Genomic DNA, 15695 nt, shown 5'->3' with positions numbered 1-15695 from the left:
GATTACGATTAGCTTACGACGAGACAAAATTATGTCACCCATGATTCACGATGAAATGAAAGAAAAAACAAATAAGACGTAGCTTGAAAGTACCCCGCTTATACGCCAAAATAACACCAGCTCCGAAACGAAATTATGTTTGCACGTGATATTTCCAGCGGCGAAGTTCTTCATACCATAAGTCCATTACAGCAAAGCCATCACGAGAAAAAGAACGATATCCCGCAGAGTCTTTCCTCTTTTTCTGGCGATTCGAAGAGAAAACGAGTACCATTAATCGTACGGGTGGAAAAAAAGGCGTGGAAGGGCAGGGGAGTCGCTCTTAGCGTCCCGCAAGCGACAAAACCTTGCCACGAAGGGACAGAATGGTACGAAATGACACCAAGATCCTGAAAAGCATCGAAAAAGTGGATAGAACAAGAGAACTGTGTGGCGCGTTGTCACGGCACCATCGAGGTCACCGCAGACAAATAGGCTTGCGTCACTTTTAAAATGTCCTTCCGGCTTGACAGACGCGAACGGAGGGTGGAATGCACGGTGCACCGCAGCCACCCTTCGAATCACGCTCGAATCTCTTCCACCTTCGCTTCCGGGGAAGCGTCTTTCTCTCGTTTCCCGGACAGATAAACGAATAGCAGAGACCAGAGTGCTTGTGAATCATCCTAATTTTCCGTCTTGTGAACCTACTCGGTCACGCATACGAGGATCACACGGAGTTGATGTAGTAGTATGTGAAATATGGCGATCCGGATGGCACCCGGAAAGTAGGAAAAATGAGCCGAGATCAATCGCGATAAAATAGAGTAATGCGCGTTTCGTTCCGTTGCTTGATAGGTGTAAAAATTGCTGCAAGAAAGAATCGGATAAAAATGTTTGTATATCGATCTGCGGCCAATTTGGCATTTGTTTTAATGAAAATTACGGATAAGGTGTATTGACGTTTGAAAACGAATGACGATACATTTAAAAGAATTTTAGTAAGAAAGGTTCTCATATCTGACAATAATCGAGATGCTATGATCTTAAAATAGGAACGATACAATCCTGACATACAATAAGAAAGTTTAAAATTGATACATTATATATAATTGCATATCAGCAATAGCGAAAGATTTATCTAGAGTTCGTGTAGTATATTGTTACGAACACCAAATGGATTTCCTGGAAAATGTAGAAGAAGTTTGGTCTCTTCCGAACAAAAATATCAACCAGACCGAATAATTACGTAATTTTTAAACTTTTGAAATTTCTTCTACACGGTATATGATGTTTGGTCATTGGCATAATGTTCTGGTTATTTTGCATGATAAGAATAACAGAAAGGAAGTGGCAACGATTGATCTTTCTTTCCTATTCTCTAGATAGATGGATAAATGGGTATTCTCGAATATTCTCTGGTCCTCGATCATCGCCATCGCCGATCTGCCAAGACGGCGGATAAAGGAAAATGGAGTTTACGAAACTATCGTCCGGATAAGATAGAGACTAAATCATGCTTCCACACATACCACAACCATTTGTCATTAAAGGAAATTCGAACAACGATCTTTGTTGCAACTTCGGACGTCTCTTGATTACGCTTCGATCGTTAATAACGAAAGAAAAGGATTTCATCGCTATCTGCCATATTTTCATGTATTTTTGATTACTAGACGGATAACGAGGGAACAACAGTGTTAGTAATTTTTCACGACTATTAGCAATCTTCCAAGAAGGTTGGACCCTTCGTCCTACGTGAACCGGTGCACCACACTAACCTTAATGAAATAAAATTTCCTCGATAGAATCTCAGACGTGCAGAATCCTAAATATCGAATTCGAAATCATTGTGACGTTGCAGAAATACAAGATACTGGATATGAAAACTCAAACGTAAAATTTGGAAACGGAGAGTTCCAAAGTAGAAAAACGCAATGGCACTGGACCAAAGTAGCGTGACTCAAAAATTACGAAAACTCAGATTGCATGATCGCGGAATCGTCCAATTCAAATATGAATAACTACTATGAAGTAGTAGGACATGAACCAACGTAATACGGCGGTCATGGATCATGATCATGCTGCGAACCACTCCGAGGATATTGGAGCCACCGACGGAACCGCGAAGAAACTAGAACAACGACTTGAAGCGTAACGGGGTCATTATACATATGCAAGAAAAATACCAGTTCCCTGGACCACGCCTAGCAAAGCCATGGTGTAGTTGGATCTTTCCCAGCAGTACATCTGCATTACTGAAGTATTCTCGAAATTTTTGGACCACTCATGATGCAGAAACACGCGATCGCATGAAACGGGTAATGACTACGCACAATGGGATCCTAAGATCACTGATTATTAAACTACACAGTAAAGACTACGTACCACTACGTACGACCGAATTCATACATCATTGATTATTAGACCATGAATGAGATAGAATCATACGATCGCGTGAAATAAGTACGACTACATACGGTCGTTCTCATGAAGTCATTCATTATTGGACCACGCGTGGAACGGAAACGTATGATCACATGGGACACGTCCAGATCCTTGAAACATTGATTATCGATATTGGACCATACGCGAAATAGAAACACACGACCATATGAACCACGTAAGACTACACACACCAGGATCATTAGATCATCGATCACACGTAAGGAGACGCAAAAGATTACGCGCAACAGTCCTGAGATCTATAATAGGATTCTAACTATCGATGTATGGTTTGATTCCGAGCTTGCTAAGGCATGCCTAGTAGCAGCAAGAAAGATAAACCACCAATCTACCCAAAGCCTAAGCTTTAAAGCCGAAGAGCTGCCAGCACCCGACCCGAAGACGTGATCCAACAACCACGTAATCCTAATAGACTCGGTCCTGCGACTCCATGATCCTGCAAGGCGTGATCTTACTACCCCGTGACCCTGATAGACGTAGTCTAACGATTCTGTAATCCCGATAGGTGTGATCCAATGTCTCTGTGATTATACCGACACGAAGAAATCAAAGTGCTACGAGCAATGAATCTAGAAACGCTGTGACTACTCTTAGACCGCAAAGTTGTACCGAAATTATGGTGAAAAGACACAATTCAGCGATTCTGTGAATTTATGATACTAGATATAATTTAGTAATCACGAGGCTTGAGTAAGGACCACGTTATCACACTAGGGTCCTTCCTACTGAGAATATAACCCAACAATCGTGAGGACCCATTACGTATGATTCTATGGTTCGACGATTCTACTACGAGCGGTTCGCTGATAATATGACGTAGTAACCAGAAGATGTTCTGGCTCTGGAGTTCCACTAATTGCAAGCGTGGTGCAACGACTCTCAATTTCTACCAACTATGATTCAAATGGTGCTGTGACAAGCTATTTCTCGCGTTCTTATAGCTATTATTGCGCCATAGATGTATCTTGGTTTTCTTGGATATCAAGAAGCGTAAGAAAAGCTAAAAGATGTAGAAGGATTAGAGATCACGTGTCTGCTATCATTGTAGCGCCCATATTATTCCACATTGAGTATTTGGAAAGCTATACCGACTGCAATTTAAGTAATATCGATCTACTTCAGAAAATAATAGCGTAGCATATTTTATTGATAGCTTTTTATGCGGCACGTCTCAACGCAAACGACTAACACGCGCAACTAATAAAAAGAGATCGAAGTTCGTGGCAACTGCAAAATTCCATCGTTATTTGGGTTACTGCTTCGACGTGTAAACGGCATATCGATCGAGTATGTGTGCGCACTTTTTGAGATGAGAGAATTGAAACGCATGCAGGGATTTCGGATTGAACGAGGCGCATAAAGAAGATATTTGAAAAAGCAAATGGCGCTTGTTGCGAGCTCGTTCCATCCAGTTACGCGGTTATCGATTGGAACCTTGAACGTTCGATCTCCCGATTTTTTAGCGTTCCCTTTCGAATGACCAGAAATAAATTTGTTTACACATGGCTGGTTTACACGTCTATTGGCGATATTATCCAACCAGATATTTTCTCCGTTTAATTTCTTTGCTCGATTCGTATTCACGGTTTTTTCGTGATGAATTCGAGATGTTCATGTAAATTCACATTTTTATGAACACAACTAGAACTACTTGATATAATAACATAATTTTATTCTCTAAATATAACAACGAATACTTCATTTTGCACATTTCGTATGTTACGTTCGATATAACTTTGCACATTTTCCAGAAATACACGAACGTTCACAGTCTAATTTCAAGATATGTTATTTCAAGGCAAAATTTATTTTGCTCTCCAGATATACAATTTCGTTACATTTTGGCGAATTAAAATCTTCCATAAGTCCATAGACGTACACTATCTACAGATTGTCAGTCATTCATAATTTTTCATTTTATTAAGTTTCACCCACGCGATATTCTAGATATTCTAGAGTTGTAAATTCTGAATTATGAGAGAAGACACGCGATAGCTATGCCACGCTATTTAATTGAAAGTTACATGTATCCCGTTAGCTAATGTTTCAACATCCACCCTCGATATGTAATCTTAGCCTGACGAACATCTTTAATTATCAACATACAAGAGATTGCTTATTAAGCAACCGAGGCTTGAATTTCTCTGGTGTCCCAAACGTCGTTCAACCACCCCAGATCCGCACTACCTCGCTGTTAAATATTAAATAGCAGCGAGATGCAGACACAATGAAAGCACGCTCGTCTACCAAAGCAGTCGCGCGGAATTAGTCATTAGACTGGATAGACGCAAAATCTGAAGACAGAAATCTCCTCGTTGTCGACGTGTACTCAATTTGGTATCACCCGAGACAACGAAATTCGTGTTTCGAACGAAATTAATTAAATCTTGCAAATTGGTCGAAGAGACTTCTTCGCGTGCAATTAGGTGTGATGTAGACAAACGACGTAACGTCATTACGATTTCGGGTGGCACTCTGCAAATTGGCAGATTTATATTTCTCAAAATAAATCATAGTCGTAGGGTTTCGTTAGCGTGAAATCGCAGTGACGTCACATAATACGTTTGTACCGAGGCTAATATCGCTAACGAAATCATAACGAATATGAATAATATCTAATGAAATCATCGTTCGTAGATATATTGGGTTGAAAACTAAGCGATTGCGGATTTTGTCATTAGGTGTTATCGACCAAATTCGCGATCACTTAGTTGCCAATCCAATAGATCGATGCACTGTATTATTGAAAACATAAACTTGTTCAGTCGCACAAAATCATCTTTTGTTTAATTCACAGAATTCATCAATAAATATTCGGCGTTTGAAACGTGCATCGACGAGGCTATTTTTTCGTTTTTGTAACAACTATAGCATCGAAAAGAATTTTATTAAGAAAGAAAAAGAAACGTTTCAGAACATATTATATCTGTTATAAAACAACGATTTTCCTTTCTTTCAAAGCATTGTAGCATCGTATAGTTGATCGAAGTATAGAATTTTATTCATCAGAAACATAAACTTGGCCAATCGTACAACGTCACCAATGCGAAACTGCGACAACGTCGAATCATTTGTTTGTACCGAACTTTAAAGCTTCTTGCGGTCAATTATCGAACAATAATTGTACTTAACTAACCACAAACTCATCACTCGAGGTTACGTTCGAATCGAGTCGAGTCATACAAATTTTACGAATCAAAAGCAACGACGAGCAGTTAGTTGTATTCTGGTATTGCGGATTAAGCTGGTCCAGCGTAGATATTTAGTATCGCGAAAGGAGTGACGAAACTTTTAATAATTATCATAAATAGCGCTCTAGTGCGATTTAATGCGTTCAAAGGGGCGATACGTGACTGGATCCCTGGAATTATGTAACGACTCGCGGAGGACAGTGAATTTTCGTGAGGGTGGATTCGCGTGAAACGCATTTCTATGAATTTTAGAGAGAACGTTGAACTAATAATACTGTAAGACGTTTAATATAGATAAATACCTAACTTAATTTACTTGTAAGTAAAAAAGATTTTATATTAAATTTCATTTAAGTGTTGCCAGACGTTATCAGCAACAAAAAAAAGAAAAAAGTTTAAACGAGATCGCGACGCGTAAATGACGAAGGCAAGTGTCGCTCGTAATTACGCGAGATTCACGTACAAGTCGTGCGACGTGTACGCTCGAGACTTAATAATATACAGCATAATGAGAATTTCAAGCGAACGCATCTCGCCAAAGAAGTAATAATTAACGCGCGGCTGATATAATCTTGGCATTTCAAGATCATGGTCCATTTCGTGTTAAAAGAGATTTCGAATGAAACGTGATCGTTAGATGTAATTCGAATCCTCTAACGTTTGAAATTCTACAAATATAAATCCTGAAATTTATGCGCCATTTAAACGGTAAATTAATTGCTTCGATTCAATTGCGATGTTATATAAAGCCTAATCCGAAGGGCAGAAATGATCGCAACTTGGAAAAAGATGCTAAAAAGTGCTACTGAAACGGCGTTTTTATTCAAACTGAAACGCGACCGTATGCATCGATCGAAGCAGTACTTCCGCTTACTCGACTCGAGTACTTATGCAAGATGTTCCCGCTAAAACACGTTAAAGTCACGTCGCGGTTATTCGAAGCGAGTTGTTTAGCTTAATCGGCGGTTTCTCTGTACATCGGCCAACTTTCTTCTTTCCTCTGCCACCCTTTCGATCGCATCCGCGTTTAAAAGTATCCTCGTTGTTCCATTCGACCGCGAGAAAAACTTATTGGTAATCTGTACTAGCGATGCCCAATTGGCGGAAAATCCGTGCCTTCTTCTTCTAGGTCACGTATCTCGTCGTATGCCACGCGTGTATTTTTACCAAACAAACGTCTCATAATTGCGAGTACAACGCGGAAAAAATGAAATCGCGAACACGAAAATAGGGACAAAGGCAGCCAGGAGGCACGTATATACCGTAAAAACTGTCGTACGTTTCATAATCTTTAGGGACGTGCTATTTTCAAACCACGTTTCAAAGCAGATGTCAAAAAAGAGAAACGCGTTTCACGACCATCAAACAATAACGTCCTTCTTCTTCTGTCTCATTTTTTCCCGCTCGCCAAAACATATCCCCTGCACAGAGGCACATAACCGGGGACGTTTCTTAACATTTTCAAAGCTGACAAATGCTTCGTTTCACCTGTACCTTCCAAATCTAATTTCACAGATGGATCAAAGCGCTTTGTAAATCTTCTAAACGCGCGAGAACGTTTCTTAATTAACCGACGTTCGCGTTCTATCCGTGAAACAGCATACTCAAAGAGCCAATGCTTAGCAAAGGTTCGCGTTAATCCACACAGATGTTGGAACAGATAGAAGTGGAGACAAAGGGTGAACGGTCGGTCGGCGTAACAAAAACTCATTGTGAACGCGGCCAAGTGGCAATGGAGGTTAGAAGCGAGTGTAACGGAGGGCGCAGCAGCATTTTTCGCGGTGACACGCCGAAGAAATTCAGGGGCATCGGGAGCCTCACATGGGAGGGTTTTGGAGGCTGAGTAGGGAGCTTGCGCCTAGCCAGGCCGACTGGTTCGAGCTTGCGAGCTTGCGAGCATTCGAGCAGCAGCCAGTCGCCGGCTGCCGGGCCACGACCTCGCATCTCGTCTGGCTCGTACTAGCTCTCATATCGAGACGTCGCGAACCACGCTTCTTCTATTCTTCTCGTATTTTATCTTCGAGTGTTTCATCGTACAATCTTAACCACGCGAGTTCAAACGTCGACGCAGTTCGTCCCATCGTCGCGTATCAGTTTTTCCTTCTTCTTCCTTTCCTCGTTGCGTCCAACGTCCCAATGTGACGAACTTTCGACAAAAGTTTTCTGCAATCGCGAAACAAAATATTTCGCGTAACAGTGTGAAAGTGAAACACGCAATCTCGGACAGAGTGAAGAAGAGGGTCGTTTCGGTCCAAGTGTCGATCGGTTCGCGGAAGTTCTTCGTTGAGGACCAATCGTTGTTTCGGCATGGCGAATGGGTGACAAGCACGAGACTCGTGATCCGCCGCGGGTTGTAGGTGTTTTTCAGCAACGGGGGAACCATGTGAGGCTACGACCATGAGGGTGAGCATCCTTATACCGCTATTTATAAACTTTACGTTACACGGGTCAGATTTTGCCTTTGAAATTAGAACTTATTCTTCGAAATTACACTGTGGACGAATGGTAGCAGAATTCTTGTATCGTAATTTTTCATTGAGAATTTAAGTAACCGAATGATACTTTTCTGAAAGTTTAAAGGTTCTTGAGACTGAAGCACAACTTCGTACCATGATATATATACATGCGCTACCTGGACGTGTTTTCGGCTTAAACGAGATGTAAATAAATAAAAGGGAGAAGATCGAGTTACACGAAAGGTGGACGGAATGTCAGCACGAATTTTCTGTATTACCGCGTTTGCTCTGTACGTAACCGTTTAAGCCCACCCGTTGCGCGCGCTGATTTATCGCGCGCTGAACGAGCCACGCAGCTTTGAGCTGTAATTATTTTCACGTGACTGCTGTCAGGATTAAACTCTCGCCCCCGATAGGACGTGTTTTTGCGTTACCTCGTGTTCCCCGCGTATTAGTTTGACCACCAATTTATGTTCTATATTTTTTTCCTTTTTTAACGTTGCACGAAGTTTCGGAGATTGAGGGATCTTCGCTGGTTTCTGGGTTATTTAGGTGCCACGTTTTGAAGTATAGTTGAATCCACGGGCGTCGAAGAGTACTTCGCATGTGTTCGAAATTATATTGTCAATCGATAGTTGCAGGATCGTTCGATTGTGTTGTATCGTGGTTTATTCGGAATTTATTTAACGCGCTTCTCTTCGAAATTAGACTGGCGATAAAAGATAGCAGAATTCTTAGTTCGTCTCACGATGTTTGGTACAGAATTTGTTGAAATTTCTTAGTAAGAATTTAACTAATAGAGCGTTGTTCTTGTGAAAGTTTATATGTTCCTCTTCGAAATTGGACTGTCACTAAATAGTTGGAGAATTCTTAGGTCGCCTTACGCTGTAATATTTGCACGAGGATTTATTTAGTCGAGTCATGTTCTTGAAAGTATATACGGTCTTCTTACTCTTCGTGTCACCCACGTCGCGATTTTTAATCCTAAAAGTCGCAGAATCTTGATAAGCATTTCGGAAGTAAGGAAGCTTTTGAAAGCTCGGAAATTAGTTCGTTACATCGAGATCATAAATTGAGCACGTTGGACATCCTTACGCTGTATTTTCCCAAACTTCGTTAAGGGTTCTTCGTTTTCCAGACGTCACGACCTTACGTCGTAGATCTTAGAAATAAATTTCCAAAGGCAAAAACTACGAAACATACCGTTTCAAAGAATCATATTTCACGGAAGCAGCGTACAATTATTAACACGTAATATTTATAAGCGAATATTTATACGCTTTATGCAAAACTTTATCGATAAAGGTGAGCTACAGTCGTAACAATATTTAAATTGTTTATACACGGAAGATAGTGCGGATTATAGATGGAACATAATAAATTTGCAGTAAAGGCGTATTTCATTATTATACGGTATAACGTAAACTCTGCTAAAACGTATTCAAAACACTTTCCTGGTATAATCTCACAGTATTACTAACATTCGTTGTTTCCGCATGCACGTATAAAGTTTGTTACGTAATTCCGATATTCCAATTTACAATAACAACGGGTTCCGAACAAGCGAACAAATAAATTTCATTATTTTAGCCATCTTCAATGTTAGTCGTTTCTTGGATCTCTCTAGTTCTACTTTTTCTACGGCAACTACAATTACGTAATTTCTCTGTTTACAGTTCATTAGCAAGATATGATTGGAAATTCCTAAATTTATTTCAACCATGGGAAATATTAATCGGCGTCTTGTGTAACAATCACATTGTTATTAAACATGTTTTTATTAATCTTCGTATTCATCGAATCTTGTTTCTATTATAAACTATTATATTAAAAATTAATCTACCCGATAAAGCAGGTTTTCGTCAAATTTCTTATCTTTCTCTGATCTTACTGATAATCACCGAAGCCCTTCTAACGTAGGCTTAAATTTTCATACGAATATCTCGATCGATTTAAAAACCGTAACAATCCGGAGAAGACCGTTACCTTTTTTTCTCGTCGTTTAAGACTGAGGATCCAATAACAAGTGGCTTGTCACAGTGAAAGTTTGATAAACGGAACATCAAAGATGAAACGTTAATATGAAACCTTGATCAAACACCTTCGTTTTGAGATCAGAGAAAATTGCTCGTTTGCGATATAAGATGAAAGCCATGATATTAGGGAGAATCAAATCCTCGTTGCGTATTTGCCAGGTAAACGAAATTTTGCCGGATCGATTAAATCTATCATGAGATAGCGGCCGCTTAATTGGTGTTTTCCCAAGGAAAATACAGGAATCAATTGGGGGGTATCGAGGCGCGCGAGGGAAACGGCTCTACTAATTTTCACGTAGTCACGATTTCCGAGTAGAGCTGCTCGAGGTTTATTGTCTTCGCCGAAGGGAGTCGGTGTGCGAGCGGCACGACTGGCAAATTAATTCTTGTTATCGATCAACTAGACGCGATCCGTCTGCGGCTTTGTTTCGGCTGGAAAGTCGTCTACCGGAGATGAGAAAATGTCCGAAATCTTGCTCGTTGCGATACCGTAGCGTCCGTGGTAATTTCGCGAGTCGACGAATAATCTCGCAGAAACTTTTTCCCTTGTCAGCCTCGAGGTAACCAAGTAACTCGAAAAATTGGCGATAAGCTACGGAAATTTAAACGAGCAATTTGTACATCTCCAGGCAAGAAGATGGCACGTGTATGTAATTATCAAGTTCTTAATGATATATTCACGTTGCGATAAACTACGCAAGCTTATTCTGTAACTGTAAACATACTTACAAGTTAATATGTATTTAGAAGAATTACAGGCTCTCATTGTACAATATTTTAATATTAAAAGTTCTCACAACTTTGTAATCTATAAAATTTGCTTCGCTTTATTACTGTTATACCAGGGATTTGTTAATACGAAAAAGCTAACGCTACTTCAAAGGGATGCATGTAATATTCATACGTGTATGAAAAATTATAGGTATAGTCGTGTATTATCGAGAGCTTAACGTTAGTATATGTACGTTATTTTTTTCCTCCGAAGTGTGTATTTCAGCACGTTGTTTACAATTGCGTTATAAATGTTATTAAATTTGTAAATTTTATTGTTATACAACGTAAACGTTATTCATAGGAATCGTTCATAAAAAATTAGGAGCGAGTGTCATAGAACAAAAACAGAGAAACATTCGTCGGAAAGCAGTCGAATATCTGCCCTTTATATGTACGTTTAATTAAACGACGAATGCATTAGCATGTTTAATTAGGATAAAGTAATTAGTACCATTCTATATACTATGTTCTGTACACTGACTTACTGAATATTCTGTATATTATAATGCGTTCATATCCAACATAATCTTTCCTGTTAATTCCTTCCTATTCTACTTATCTACCTGTTAATTCTTTTTCCTATTACTTGGAGAACATATTTGCGAATAAAACTTTCCCGTTAAATAGTAGATGAGAAAAAGCCCTTAATTAAAATACCTGCAAATTCCAAGACGATAAGAAAATTTCACAATAGGCTTCGCAAAAACTTCCACCATCTTCTTCGCGATACTACAATTACCTATTCACCGTGTACTAGTAAGTATACCATAGAAAACACTTAAAGAGGCTCCAACTTATCGTTACAAAATTTCGTCGATAGACAAAACCGTGCCCCGGTGCACTGTCTTCTGTCTCGGTTCGCTAACTCGAGCCATGAGGTCGAAGTTTTCGCCAACCCTCTTCGAGACAAGTTCTTTCCCAGTTTCGTTTACCGAGGAAACTCGCAGAGATTCGATTAACAATCATCTCGGCTCCCACTAGGCGAGCTTTTAATTGAAAGATTGCATAGTTAACGTCAAGGAATATTCTCTATCGACTATTCGGTTTACTCGAAAGTTTCCAAAAGACTCAATTAACTCGGACGATAGTTGGAAACCGAGAGATCGGTCGATCTGTGAAATCCGGATGGATTTTTCGATCGCGTATCGTCAAAGCGATGCTTCCACTTCGGGAAATCGCGTGGCAGATAAAAGAGCAAAAAGAGAGAGAGAGAGAGAGAGGAACAGAGGAAGAAGAAAAACGATACAATGCACGTTGGCCGTGAACGCGGAACAGAGGCGAAAGAACGGTAACCTTGCCCTAAACATGACCAAGAAATTCCGCGATGACAGCCGTGTTATTTCTCATTTACGAAACGAGCTAAGGCTCTGCTGCAAGTCATTTCAAACAATTTTCTTGCACGCCGGTAAACTTGGCTGGCTACGAGCAAACCGTAAATATTCTCAGATACGGCTTCCGTGAAAATACAGCGAAGGGAAGCACTCGCGTTCCGGGGCAAACAATTCTCTCCCTTGTACTTCCTTTGATCTGTATGTCGATACTGGAATCTACGAATGCGAGCTGGTATTCGTTTACCTTTTGACAATCTCTCTCGCTCGTTTTCAATAGCCGAGATCGTGAAATTAATTAATCGTAGCAGCCATTGTGCTTTAATATTATATTACACGCAACAAATAACGTGAAATTGTCGTAATAATATTGTATTATATTATTATTATTATTAATACGTCGTAATATTGTGATGTCGTGTTATTAATTGTCATTGTGTGTCTTCTGAATCGTCAACTACTACGGTGATATAATAACTTGATAAATTATGATTGTACATAGTGAGTAAAAATGTTATAACAAATACGTTATTCGGAATATTTTAAATATTTGCTTCTGTATATTTTAGCACGTTTCATCTCTCAATAATGCAAAGACTCGATTTAATCGAAGATCATTACATTTAACGTATGTTATTTTAGAATAGAATTATAAGAACGTTTGTCCGAGGTACTCGAAGATCCCCGGTAGTATTAGGTTGTCCGAAAAGTTTCTTTCGTTTTATAAGGAAATAATAGACGCACAATGTTTTTTCCTTTATATCAGTTTATCGAATTATGCACGAACGTAATAATAGAAATATAACGAAATGGATCGTACTTAATTCAATGAAATAATATAAAACAGAAATTGTTGTCCGTCTATTATCACCTTACGAAACGAAAGAAATTTTTCTGACAACCTAATGATTAAGAGACAACGTAACTTTGCTAAACATGCGTCATAGTTGGAACATCCTTTGTCACCCATAACACATTTTTAGATGTGAAAGAACCAAACAATATAATCAGAATATTTAAGCTAACTTTCTTACTTGAGATATCCAAAATGTTTTCAGAAGTTGCATCGTTTCCTAGAAAGCCTCGTACGATAATAATAATAATTTCACTTTGTTAAAAGAGATTAATAAGATTAATAAGATACATTTTCTCTAATGAAGAGATACAGCCACTTCGAAGATCATTTTCGTAACCTACAATACTGAACGCTTCGAGATAGTAAAAAGATCAAATAAATAAGTTAAATGAAACACCCTTTATATTTTATTTTATTCCTTTCTTTATTAAGAATTTAATTAAATATTCGCGCAGCATAATTTAAGAGAGAAAGAGAGATATCCGCATTATTGTCCTTGCCTTGATTATTCTTATTCCATTATGAATTCACGATACTGAATTAGAGAATTTGCGAAAGTATGACGAGAGAAATTCTTCAAGCAACGATATTTCCTTTCCATGAAACTAAAATTGCGTTCGCATTTTCCTTTGTACCGGCTTTTGTGACATTTCTATTGAACAGGACGTCTGGATTTGAATGAAAGAATTGCATCATTTTCTCTCCTTTGTACCTTGTTCCCTGTCATCAGGAAACAATTCGTCAATTATTTATACGACGTAAAATCGACTGTTCGAATTTATCGCTTTCCAGCAGAGCTGACCCATGAAATTTTAATTTCAGAATTGTTAATATGTAGGTACATTGGTTCACTGTTTCGTAGATACAGCCGTTTACGTCGATATGAAAGTAAACATTTGTTCCATTGATGATGCACGTATATTGGGACGCGTGATAATCTTCGTGCTTTAATTGTTTCCGTTTAATTGATACTGCGAAGAATTATAATTGTTTCTCTTATATTCGAACGTCATCACGAAACTTCGAAATACGATATTCGCGAAATACAATGCATCGTAAATTAATAATTTGAAAAATGGAAAGAAATAATTCTTTCGTCAGGGAATTTTTAACGATTTGACGAAATTATTTGCGGGGAGAAAAAAGCGTGAAATGTATTTTCACAGCCAAGCAGTACGGATTTATTCAGTTTCCCGGCGTCAACGTTTACGATAGTTCGTTTGCACGTCGATCGCATGCAGCACCGTTATAATAAATTTCGTCCGACGCGTCACACAAATTTCGCGTTTCCCTTCGCGACAGAACTTGATTTCCGGTTCTTGTTCAACCCTGTGTTTGCATCCGGGGCTACGAACGACAATCAATCACTGTGATAATTAATGATGCCCATTTCTAATTATCCGTGTCCTTGTTACTGTTGATCAATATTCGTGCTTTCCATTCGATCGAGCCGATTCAACGTTGTAGGTAGAATACCGTTCAGGAAGCATCTTGTATCGATTGTGCTTGTGCAATAAGTGCCGTCCAGTTATCAATAAGCTCCGTAAACGCTTCCTTGGTTAAAGCTAAATTACTAGATCATCCGTTATGGCTACAGAAAATTTTCCTTAGATGCATCTATTTACCTATTTTCAATGCCACATGTCATACAGGAAAATAAAATATATTTTGAAGAAACAGTAACATGACTCGTACAGTTTGCTAGTTTTTTTATATTCTGTACATGAACTATAACGTTTTTAATTTTGTTTGTAAAGTAGTTCGAAATGTAAAAACGAATCAAAGCAATACATTTACATTAGAATGAATATTTTACTGTACGTGTAATTTGTTACATTCCTACATGATTCTTACAAAATTTTAACGCCCATATACACGATATTTATTAGCGAAGAAATTCAAAGAAGTATTGGCGAGCATAAGGTAAAAAATATTGTAAAAAGGTCGAAACTGAAAGCAGTTTGTACGTACCGAGGGACGACAACGTCTCGTACGTGCGTGTTAATAGATACAACAATTGAAAATGTACCGACGATTCGCCGTGGTGCACAATATACCGAGATTCGAGCATAAAAATGTGTTTCTCGCAGTATTGGAAAAATGTATATAGCGGACGAAACGATTCGATGGAAAAGGGAAATAATTCTCGCGAGACGATCGTTAGAGGTACGTTATTTTTTTTTTTTTTTCTTCATTTGGAATTCGGTATGACCATGCACGAGCAAAAAAACATCCCTAATGGTACGGGGAATCACGGAAATTTGAATTTCAAGCGCAGATACGACGGAATACGTTAATGCGCGCGTGTTATAAATAACGCTACGCCATAAGCATTTGCATTTTTATTGTAATAGTTGGAAAATTCGTTCGTCGTTCCGACTTGGAACTTTTCCGGCGTTCATTGATATTTAAAGCAACAGAGAATAAACGAGGTTCGAGAAACGACCGTCCTTATATACGTTTCGAAAATTTATTCGGTCTAAACCTCTTCCAAATTACGCGAACTTGTTTTTCGTAAATTCTGTTCATTTGTAACTATCGAATAATCGTATTACACATACGTAATAAATTATTTCCTTTTCGTTTAAAATACGTATTTTGCAATTTTATCG

General features: G+C 38.8%; 1 protein-coding gene across 2 annotated transcripts in view; it reads left to right on the top strand.

Moving 5' to 3' along the window:
* Positions 1 to 7520: 7520 nt before the first annotated feature.
* Positions 7521 to 15695, top strand: part of LOC117210078 (dipeptidase 1-like) — a 237946-nt gene continuing 229771 nt past the window's right edge. The window contains exon 1 of one of the 2 annotated variants that reach the window (XM_033452709.1): positions 7521 to 8036. In XM_033452709.1, coding sequence (XP_033308600.1) covers positions 8031 to 8036 — 6 coding nt within the window. In that variant the 5' untranslated portion in view covers positions 7521 to 8030. The remainder of the gene's footprint in view (positions 8037 to 15695) is intronic. The other variant, XM_033452708.1, reaches the window with a different exon arrangement.

The sequence above is a fragment of the Bombus bifarius genome, unplaced genomic scaffold (genome assembly GCF_011952205.1).
Source record: "Bombus bifarius isolate JDL3187 unplaced genomic scaffold, Bbif_JDL3187 scf7180000008199, whole genome shotgun sequence".
Taxonomy (NCBI): domain Eukaryota; kingdom Metazoa; phylum Arthropoda; class Insecta; order Hymenoptera; family Apidae; genus Bombus; species Bombus bifarius.
The sequence above is the reverse complement of the archived record's forward strand: the minus strand, read 5'-3'. Positions and strand labels throughout refer to the sequence as shown.